This window comes from Tachysurus vachellii, chromosome 1, assembly GCF_030014155.1.
Source record: "Tachysurus vachellii isolate PV-2020 chromosome 1, HZAU_Pvac_v1, whole genome shotgun sequence".
Lineage (NCBI taxonomy): Eukaryota > Metazoa > Chordata > Actinopteri > Siluriformes > Bagridae > Tachysurus > Tachysurus vachellii.
Genome location: NC_083460.1, coordinates 2,630,631 through 2,642,145, shown reverse-complemented (window position 1 = coordinate 2,642,145; position 11,515 = coordinate 2,630,631). Strand labels below are relative to the sequence as shown.

At 40.6% G+C, this 11,515-nt stretch overlaps 1 protein-coding gene across 2 annotated transcripts; it reads left to right on the top strand.

Moving 5' to 3' along the window:
- The first annotated feature begins 2,175 nt into the window (after nt 1-2,175).
- Nucleotides 2,176-10,950, top strand: gnb4a (guanine nucleotide binding protein (G protein), beta polypeptide 4a). 2 transcript variants are annotated; one of them, XM_060867752.1, is made up of 10 exons: nt 2,176-2,374; nt 3,884-3,996; nt 4,830-4,868; nt 5,719-5,825; nt 6,432-6,495; nt 6,924-7,086; nt 7,219-7,285; nt 7,881-8,082; nt 8,201-8,417; nt 8,534-10,950. In XM_060867752.1, exons 2-10 carry the CDS (start codon nt 3,940-3,942, stop codon nt 8,638-8,640), a joined length of 1,023 nt encoding a protein of 340 aa, XP_060723735.1. In that variant the 5' UTR covers nt 2,176-2,374; nt 3,884-3,939; the 3' UTR covers nt 8,641-10,950. The 2 variants fall into 2 exon arrangements, with proteins under 2 accessions (XP_060723735.1, XP_060723745.1); XM_060867762.1 differs by having other exon boundaries at nt 2,176-2,378.
- Nucleotides 10,951-11,515: the final 565 nt, after the last annotated feature.

Below are 11,515 nucleotides of genomic sequence, written 5' to 3'. Positions count from 1 at the left end.
ACATCTTGATGTGTTACTTCCTGTTTTTACAACCACAGCAATTCATCAACAATTGGCACCATTTACATTATTAATGAAATAGTTTTACTCATTTTTTTAACCATTTACAGTCACGTTTAATAGCCTAGTTCCTGTTCTCATTTATACTGCATCAACTATATCGCAGTCTGTCCTTCACAATCTCAGAGTCTTTTTCTCTGAGTTGATAAAAAAAATATATAAATAAAAAAAGATGCAGCTTGTCTTGTCTTTTCCAGAATAGAAACTGCTCTATCCTGAAGCGTTTGCACTGGAGACTCCTTCCATGAATAAGTAAATAATTCCTTTTAGAAATCTATGTAGAAAATATCTGTTTTTTTTTTTCATAATGTTGCAATCAGCAAGTTTAGTTAAATAAAACATTCTCTTTCATTTATGTTCAGATATTCAGACAATATAATTCTTACATAGATGTTGTGAATTGTATTTATTTATTTACTCAAAAAGTATTTACTATTCCAAATAATTACAGGTATTTTTTATCTCTCGTCTATAGTCTGTGTGTGTGTGTGTGTGTTTGTGTTTGTGTGTGTGTGTGTGTGTTGTTCAGTTTAGTCACTGTGATATTACATCTTAACACGCCCTGATATGCACCGCAGAAAGACACAAGTCATTATTATTATTAGTCATGACTAAATTTGTTCCTTAATTTATGTGTGTAACTAACAGTGTGTATTTGATCATATACTGATAATATGATAATACACAATTATAACCTTCTTTAATCTTCTTCCTTTCATCCGACAGGTAAGATCAGGATTAAACGATAAACTTTAAAGTCTTATGTCTTATATCCACATTTTTACTCTTGTGTCCTGTTACTGGGGGTTTTGTCTCTTTAAGGCTCTCCAGGAGCTCACACCCCTCCACCTAGGCTGGAGTTAAACCCGCTGTGGACCCGTTAGTCCTCCACGGTGCCAGCACTCTGATCCATACAGGAAACACACACTTCGCCGAGAAGGACACACTCCACTAGGGACCAGCACATAGACGAGCATCTTTAGGTAAGACTAATAAACCGTTTTCATATGATTAATGAACACAGAGTTGGGTATATCTTATGTATGGGGTGCAGAGGGTGAAACTAGTCTTGATGAAGTGTCCTGTGTCTGAACAGGTGACTGAAACATGCTCTACTCCTTAAGAGTCAGATTTTTCTAGGATTTCTGTAATACTCTTTAATACTTTGTTAAAGACTGATTTTATGATTAATATTTTCTTCTTAATCTGGAGTCTGATCATGGTGAGGTGTAAATAAATGTCTTTTTTAAACATGAGTGTGGTAATAAAGCTCCCACCCAAAAGGATGTGGCTTTGAAAATACAATTATAACCATAACTGTAGCTCAGAGATCCAGCAAAAACCCACAGAACCCTGTCACACGCTGCTGTCATACAGTTCTGCACAGGCACCTCCCTAGTAAACTGTTAGGTGTTGTAAATGTCTTGATTTGGATTCAGTTATAATGAACACTGAGAAAAAATGGCCCCATGTAAGTATAAAGTTCAGGACTTTTTCTATGCACCATGCAACTTTCCTGATTATAGTTTATCATATCATGTAGAAGTAATCCTATTTATGTATACGTCAAACTTAGTCTGATGCTAAAATCCAAACACAGAACACAAGGGCTGTGAGCCAATTATAGAAAGAATCGATTCTTTCTGCCAAGGCTTTGGGAGGTGCTGGTCCATTCCAAAGCTTTGCAGTAAAACATATGACAGGAAAATTATTCTGTTACAATAAAGCAATGATATCAGTACTTAAACATTCAGAAAACATTATCTCTCTATACACCCATTTATTTGGTCGAATCGACTCATAGAATCGACTCATTCATTTTCCAGTACCTAAAATTTTAATTCCGAATCGGAGTCGAATGTTCAGTCATTTTGATAATTGAGGAAGCTGATGGACTATACCATTGTCAAAAAAGGGGGTTAATAACTAAATCATAGTGCATAACTGGTTGTGGAACTCGATTTTTTAGCAAAAAAATGCACTGATGTGTATTAAATACATTATTCTTTTTTACAGTTTTCGATCCATTTGCAATTTTAACGCTTTCATGATAAAAATGTTTTGTTTGGTTTTGTCGACTCCCCCTCCGTCTGATTGTTGCCATGCTCCAATATCAGTATGGGTGTGGTGGTAATCCCGGTATGAATTGGTCAGATTCGCGTGAAAATTTGGCGCCTGAGGCCTTGTTGTTTTTTCCGGACATAACAAACGACACGCAGACACGAACAATGACCGAGTTACTTTTTTAAATCGACCTACAAAAGCATGACTAGGAACTGACGGAAGGTCTGCGGGATCCTTAGAGCTATCAACAGTAGGTAAACCCTTCAGAGGCTAAACCGTTAGCAGCTAAGATAACGTTAGCAAGCTGCAACCTGCTAGCAATGTTGCTAATAAAAGCACGAGCTCAGAATTTAAAGTGATTAAATAAATTGTCGAGTGTTTTTTTTTTTTTAGAAGAGGAAAATAAAAAAAAAATCTTTTGTGGTTCGTCAGGTCGACGTTTTGTTTTGTAAAGCAACATGTGGTTTGAAATTGTAGCTGTATCTTTATGACTCGGATAGTGAGCTAGTTTTAATAAGTGAGAGAAAAAAGAAACACATACAGTGTTTATATTAGCGAAGCTTTGTTATCAGTCTTGTTATCATTTCATCATTATAAACCATCTGTTGATCAAATCGTGGATGTTTTATTAACGTTGGCTGGACTCGATCAAAAATGTCGTCTTTCTTCCTTATTTGTTTTGTTTTGTTTTCTTTTTTTGGAGTTAGATTATGTGCATGATTTAATAGGGGGTCTGATTTTCAAAACATTAAGATTAGGATTTAGTGAATTTAATTGAGCTTTGATCTGCTTGTATGATTCGTCCTGTGAAATGCTTGCTGAGGAAGGAGCAGCTTTCTTTCCTTCCTTCCTGTTTTTGAAGCACTTCAGCTCTGTGGTTCTTAGAAGCTCAGGCTAAAGTGCACCAAGGCCAAAAAATTGTGCTTTCTACAGAGATGGAGTCGATGTCAGAGACTGTGAGGGTAGATGAACAACAAAACCACCTTCATGAGCTTGTAAGATGCACAATGGTTGGAGTTTTACATAAGGGGGTCACACACAATGGCTCTCCGATACTACAGGTGGCGCTATAAAAAAAAACTTTAGCACGATTTCATGAGAACTACAGGAAGATGATTCCTGCATATCAAACCAGTACTGATCAAGTGGGACACAGTCTGAAGAGGGCAGATTTTCTCAGTGTGTCACATGTAAGCCATCACCCTTTACACTGAATGATAGTGGACAGGAGCTGGAGATTGAAAATGTGGAGACGTGTCATTACTCAGACATGTCTCACTGGATTTTGGTCTGGGAAAAAAACAGTACTATTCCATGTACTCTGGGGTTGGGGCAAATGTTTTTCTTTCTACCTGCTTGAATTTTCTAATTGCTTTGAGAGTTGGGCTTTGGTCTGTATGTATGTTCATACGATAATGAGGGCAAAAAAACAAAACAAATCAGGTTTGTGATAGTTGAGTGTTGGGTATCTTTTCTTTTCTTAACATGTTAATTCGTTCTGTGATGTAAACGGTGCTGTGGATCAGGCCTGCGCTAGGAACTTTGGAGATGAAATGTAGTTTAAGGGAAGAAGATTCAACGAAATCCACCGGCAAGAATTTCATCAGTTTTTGTTGTACCGAGAAATGAACAGAAACGTCAGGAAGTTGTGTATAAAATATACAGATACAAAACAAAGGTGTCGGGATGAAGCAGGTGATTTAAAATCCCTTTTGTGTTATTATTTTGCTGGTGATTGAACAGATTGTATGCTTTGCAGGCCTGCGTGTTTATCAGCCTGACGTGAGGTGGAAGTGAAGCCCTCAGCGGAGGATCATGAGCGAGCTGGAGCAGTTGCGGCAGGAGGCCGAGCAGCTGCGCAATCAGATCCGAGTGAGTCGGTCCACAACATTTGCATTCACCCCTTTATTCAGAACCACAGGGTTAGCGATCGGTAGCACAGAGTCGTAACCGCTGAGCCGCTAGGAAAATACTTTGTTCACAAATAATCTACTCGTGTCAATGCATGGTTTTGTTTAAACTGCGTTTGAGTTTAATTTGCATTTTATTTTGCTTAGCTTCGTAAGACCAGGTGAAGCAGTATGTACCGGTATGTTCGAGATACAGGATGAAGAGTCAAGTAAAAAATGTGCACGACTCCCATCTTCCTGCAGAAGTGAACGTATGAAATCCGGTTCCGAGTGGTCTTTGGAAATGCCAGCTATGTGTTTCACTGTCCACTTGTGGTTGTCTCACTCAGATCATGTTTTCATGCTCATGGATTTTAGTCAGTCTGCTCTTCTTACTGTGCTCTGAGCTTTAAGGATTTGATTCAGCTAAAGGTCAGCTTCAAGCTGGTCTAAAATTAAAAAAGAGATGGATTTGTATGTGTTCTTTGCGTTAGCTAGCTTTTAGGATTCAGGTTTGTGGGCCTTGAGTCCCCTGTAGTGGCCAGTGCTGATGCGATGTGAAATAAAAATCAAACCATCTCTTGGTTTGCATTCAAACGAATGCAGTCAATGATCTTGATTCGTCCTGTGATTGTTACGTCATTTCTTTTCAATTTCAACAATGTCTTTTTAAAGCTGTTTTTTGCAATCTCTATTTGCTTTGTTGCAATTGTAGACATGACGAATTCATCTCATCTTTTCCTGTAGAACGAGATTTTTTTGTTCGTTGTTTGTCTGATAACCCGTCTCCTGTAATCTTCATGCTGTGTTTTGCAGGATGCCAGGAAAGCGTGCAGCGACTCCAGTTTGTCCCAGGTAAGCAACTCGGCTCATGTGAAAGCTTTCTTCTTTCCTCTTCTCTGCATTAGTGTTTTCATGCGAGTGCAGCACACATGCAGAACTGTTGCTAACGTACATGCTCTCAAGTTAATGAAATATTAAACACCCCCTCACATGTGCACTCTCGCATAACCCTCGGGTTCAACGACTCTTCGTTTTTTTTTTTATTTATTTTTCTTTTGGACTGTCGATTTGTTTGGTTTTTCATTTGCGATCCTATGTGTCTTTCTTACATAAATATATTTGACTGCACTGTAAATAAGCTAGCAAGAGTTTGTATCGGATCATTTCAGTTTGGTTGCTTTTTTAGTCAAACGTTGTAGTTTTTATACATTTAACGTTACCCAGGTCTGATCGTTTGAGATTAATAAGGAAGGAAAACACAGCATCATTCCAACTTCATCAGTAAACCTGTGACTTACTGTCAGAAATAGTCCTCACCTTCTGACCAATCAGAATCGAGGATTCAGCCTTGCTGTGGTAGAAGAGGTCTTATTGACAGCATTAAATCTTAACTCAATATTTGAAGGAATTTGGGATTGTAACATAGAATTTAAAATATTGAGTTAAGATTTAATGGCTTTGCTGTGCTTTTTATTAATCCTTAAAGCATTTTTTTAAAGACTGATGTGGCAGAGCCTCAAATTAATATCTTCACACGAGGTCTGAAGCTACTTTTAGACCCATTTCAGATCGTGACGGATCGTTATGTTCTTTTTTCGTTTCATCATCACATCTCCATTCTTTGCCATTCAGACCTTTTTGCGTTTTTTTTTTACTTTTTTTCCTTTCGTTTGATGATTGTTTCTCTACATTTTGTTGCTAGATCACAGCTGGGTTGGATTCGGTGGGGAGGATCCAGATGCGCACAAGACGAACCCTGCGGGGCCATTTAGCCAAAATCTACGCCATGCACTGGGCTACTGATTCCAGGTCAGAATACACACACACACACACACACACACACAGATAGAGGGAGCATGTGCTGGTGAGAGGAAGAGAAAGTTCAGAGGAGAGTAGGAGGATGGGTGGGTTCCCTCAGAGGAAACCCTGCGGCTCTGTCAGTGTACACTTGATGAATAATGCAGAAACCTGCTCACAACTCAATGGTGGCCTGAGATTATACCCCCCATCTCTCTCTCTCTCTCTCCATCTCTCTCTCTCTCTCTCTCCATCTCTCTCTCTCTCTCGAACTCAAAGCAGTTGTTCCACTGAGCTGGGCCATGCGCATAACTGACTCGTCTCGGTGGGTGGAAAAATTGTTTAGAGCCATTAAATGTCAGCTACACATCCAAACTAGGGCTGCAATTAAATTAGTGTTTATCCGGAAATCCTTCTGGTGAAGATTTGGACAAAAATCTAATTTCTTTATTCTTTTATTTTTTACGAAGAAGGTAATTTGTGCTGACACATTATTCATTTGAATTCTTCCGTCAGGTTTGTCAACATCTGTACGTCCAAGAACATACACCCCAGCATGTTCTTCGTATATGTTATAGAGGTTAATAATAAAGCTGCCTTTGTGTTGTTGACATTTAGGCTTCTAGTGAGCGCATCTCAAGATGGAAAACTCATCGTATGGGACAGCTACACAACAAACAAAGTAAGTGCAGAGGAAAAGTGCTTTGTGATGCAGACATGAAGTCGCTCTATGAATTCGTCCCTACAGACACGTCCAACACGTGCATGTGCTTTAAACTCTAGCGCTGTGGGACGTCTGCTAAATCACCAAGCCGAGAATAAACGTGCTTTAATTAAAAAATAGTCTCAGGAAGCGACCGTAACTCCGGTTCATCACTCCACCTGTTGATTATATCCAAACATTTTTAAAGAAACAGGGAAATGATGTCTTTAAAGTGATTTAAAGTTATCTCTGTTCATCTTTATCATGTCAACAAGCCCCGCCCACTTCCCTACTGGTAATATAATCCATAGAAGTATCTAGTTTATGATCACATCTAGATGTTATGTGCACACGTCTGTTGTATCCTTTGCTGTTCGGTGAATTTTTATTTTGTTCCCTGTTCTCAGATCCACGCCATTCCTCTGCGCTCGTCCTGGGTCATGACGTGTGCCTACGCTCCATCTGGGAACTACGTGGCGTGTGGAGGTTTGGACAACATCTGCTCCATCTACAGCCTGAAGACCCGAGAGGGCAACGTCAGGGTCACGAGAGAACTGCCCGGGCACACAGGTGAACACGACGGGAGCAGACAGATGCTTTTTAGATGCTCCAGGAGCCGTTATGTTCTGAGTGATGCTTCTTTTTATTTATTATAATTTTTTTAATTAATTAAATTTTTTTTATTGTTCTTTCTTCAACCAGGTTATTTGTCGTGCTGTCGTTTTTTGGATGATAGCCAGATAGTCACCAGCTCTGGAGATACCACATGGTGAGAAATGACATGGCATCACTCTCTGCATCAGATAAAACAATTAAAACTTCGTAATAATTATATAGATTCAGGGTTTCCCAAAGAAAAGTTGTTAGATAAGGCGGTAGGTTTCGGTGGGTGGGCGGGGCCCGGGGGGTGGGGCAGTTGGCGCTTCTTTGTGAGAGACCACAGACTCTGTACTACATTTAACAATTATTTATTTAACACTAAATATAAAATTTAAATAACATATAATAAATAAGAGTGCAAAACAACATTCAAAATTTTGCAGACACGCATTTTATCAACTGGCTAAGTTATCCTCCAGACAGTGACGGACCACGTCTGTCTCTCATTTCGGCCGTTTGGCACGCGTGCCCGCTCGCGGTGTGAAGCGCGTCCGCGCTATTCTCCGAGATGCACTTGACGGCCTTTTGTGCTGCGCAATTTTTTTTTGGGCGATCTAGTTAAGGCGGTAGGGTTTTGAAGCTTAGGCGGGCCGCCCGAACTGAAAAGCACTGCTGGAAACCCTGAGATTAATAATTTTGCTTTCGGTGGATTGTTCAGACCTTCATTAGCTGCAGCTGACTGTTTCTTTATGGGGTTTTCTCAGTGCTTTGTGGGACATAGAGACCGGTCAGCAGGCCACCATCTTCTCAGGCCACAGTGGAGACGTGATGAGTCTGTCTCTGAGCCCGGACTCCAAGAGCTTCGTATCTGGAGCCTGTGACGCTACCTCCAAACTCTGGGACATACGAGACGGCATGTGCAGGCAGTCCTTTACCGGTCACGTCTCTGACATCAACGCTGTTTGTGTGAGTGTAACAAAATATAAAACGTGGTTAATTTTAGAAGTGTGAGATTTCACTACTGTGTATAGTCCCATCTTAAGTCTCTCTCTCTCTCTCTCTCTCTCTCTCTCTCTCTCTCCAGTTCTTCCCCAATGGGAATGCGTTTGCGACCGGCTCAGACGACGCCACGTGCCGCCTTTTCGACCTGCGTGCTGATCAGGAGCTCATGATGTACTCTCACGATAACATCATCTGCGGCATCACGTCTGTAGCTTTCTCCAAGAGCGGCCGCCTGCTCCTCGCCGGCTACGACGACTTCAACTGCAACGTTTGGGACACGCTGAAGGGAGAACGTGCAGGTGGGTCTACACATAAAAGTGCCAGACATCATTTCTCTTCTAGTACATAAAATACAGGGCTGAAAAAAGTCTTTTACGACAATTTTAAACAAGTCACGCACCGGATTTCTTTGCAGGAGTTTTGGCCGGACATGATAACAGGGTGAGTTGTTTAGGCGTGACCAATGATGGCATGGCCGTGGCCACCGGCTCATGGGACAGCTTCCTCAGGATATGGAACTGACCTGATTGGAGAGAACTGGAGTGTATCGTTGTGGCGGCCTGCTTCCACAGAGGGGACCCTTTCCCTCTCTTTTATCCTTCCTTTTCCAGGTGATCTCTTAATAGACCCTTTCCCTACGTCTGCATACGCCGCCAATCCCACTCCCAGTTTCCAGAGGATGAACAAGGCAGAGATCTGGACTCTCTCTCTCTCTCTCTCTCTCTCTCTCTCTCTCTCTCTCTCTCTCTCTGTCTTTCTCTCTCTCTGTCTTTCTCTCTCTCTGTCTTTCTCTGTCTCTGTCTACGGCCTCCTAATCTGAAAAATCCTAAGGAATAGACTGTCGTGTATATACTATTTGCTATTCTCTGTGCTTCTACGTAAAACGTACACATTTACAGTGTTTGGATGTCGTGTGAAATTTTTGAGCTGAGTGTGTTCGTCTCGGTCGTGTTTTTTTTTTTTTTTTTTCCCCTTTTCCCAATTATGGAATTTTCTATGATTTCATGTGTTCCTTCCCCCCCACCCCACCATCACAGCGACACACACACACACAGGGACCCTGCCAGTGGTTTGGACCACTCCATGAACAAGCTGAGTCTCTATGCGGTTTCTAGGTGCTGATGTCGACCCGTCTCGCTCCCGGGTCTGTGTTAGATGTTTAAAGTGTCGGTTTAAGTGAAGGAGCACGTGAGGTGTTAAAAAGCATCACGTAACACTGTAATGACTTCGTGATACAGTCTTTCAGGCTGCCGCTCCGCCAGTCGCGGGCAGCTCGTGTTTACTCCTGCTGTATTACAGCCGGACGCCATCGTGTTGAAGGATTCAGCGTCACAGGCTCTGTCTGTGTTAGTTGTAGTATCAGTATTGGTCATGTATGATAGGAGTAAATCTCCTGAGCAGGTGATATTGATATTGAGAGACAAAATCATGACCTCATGTTTGTCTCGGTTGTTAATTCACTGGCACTTTGTTAGCAAATCTAAAATTCCTTGTAGTGCCTCATGGTTAGTTCGTTTTGCCTTTACAGAAGGAGCCACTAGTGTCAGCACTTTAAGACAACTAATAAGACAAGCTTTTGTTTCTGTTCTATCGTGAGTGAGAACAGGAACTAGCTTGTTTAATGGACATTCCACAGCATTCGCTGGAGCTAGGAACTGATGAAATGTGACTGTAGGAACTAGCAGCGCAGTTTGATAGCTTAAAAAAAAAACGATTAAACCGATAGAGATTTCATAATAAATCCTGCTAACGACGTGCCACAAAATTGACAGAGTCCCCATCACTCGAGGCATTTTTATTGAAGCTGTATGAATTCTAAAAGAGAGAAACTGAGAAACTTTTCAATATGAACATTAACATCCAACCAGATGTTTGTAATTGTGCAACACTGCACTGTTTATTTTCTTCTCCATTTATTTGTGAGCAGCTGAGTTGCTATAGAAACATCTGACCAATCAGACTGGAGGATTCTGCCTCAGTGAAGTATTATTCACGATATCCACGTCATGTCGGCCGTTTCCAGTGCCAAATGTTAAACGCTAAGTGCTCTGAGTGGAGAACGTTATTAACACAAAACGTAATGATAAATGTGCACGTGTCCATTTTATAACTTTTTTTTCTTTTCCCTCCTCTAATGTGAGTTGATGTAAGCTTTGGTATAAAACGGCACAGTCTCCTGTGTCAACAGAACAAGCCTTAACTGTTTCTAGTTCACTTGAAACTTGACAATTTTGTGCCAGATAATAGAAATGAAGGCTGATGTGTTATTTTTTTTCTTTTTCTATCTTTTCATGAGTTTTTCCATGGAGGCTTTACCCCACACTCAACCTTTATTTTTATATATATAATTTTTTTTTGCCTACAGTATTGAGACGGTTTTGTTGTATTAAATCATTTAAATGATTTTGGTATAATTTCACATCGACTGTCTTTCGTGTGTGAGAGCGAGCGCGAGAGAGAATGTGCTTTTATAAACTATTTCTTGAATCGAACCGTCAACTCTAGCACAAAAAGTCGGTGAAGAATCCCTAGTCAGGTTTTGTGGAGTCTGAAGGATGGATGTACACTTTGACCTGCTGTGATGAAGAATCGGTTTTCAGTAGAGACGCAGAAGTGTTTATATCTAAACCTGAATGTCTTCTGTTTTGTTTCCAGTGAAAGCTGAGTTCAAATTCACCATTGTGGCAGAAATTTTGCGTCTTTTCTGCACTAAGGGTGTGTGTGTGTGTGTGTGTGTGTGTGTTTTGGTTGTTTGTTTTTATTTTCTGCATTCAGCTGATGTCTTAATTTTTATAACACAAATACAAACATTAAAACCAAACAAAACACGGAGAGATTTTGTTCATTTTAACATTTGCCTTAAGTAGAAACCAGGGGAATGATGGAATGATGAACTCACAACTGCACTTCCTACCTTCAGTTAGTTCCTGTTTACAGACTGATGTAACTTATCGTGTGTGTGTGTGCATGCGTGCGTGAGATATCTAGAGATGGAAGGAGGGGAAAGGGGATAGAAGGGAGAGAGAGTGATACATGGACGAATATAGATAGGGAGAGAGAAATAGAGCTCTCACTAGAGAGCTCTCTTCTTAGTGTGATCTCTTAATACTGGTGATGAAATTCCAGAAAGTTCCAATTTAATAAATAAATATAAATAGCGCTCTTATTTACCCAGCATGTAAACAATGGCGCTCTCTGGTTCCTGCGTGAACGAGAAGCGTTCACTATGTAAGATCAGAAATCCTTGTACCTCGATTCACAAAAGTCTTCCCTTCCTTGTGTTTGTGTGTGTGTGTCTCTGTACTGCAGCGATATGAAACTGAGAACTTATTTCAATTGGTATACAACATACAAGGCAACACACTCACTTTTTGTGGTGTTCCTGTGATGGAGTTTA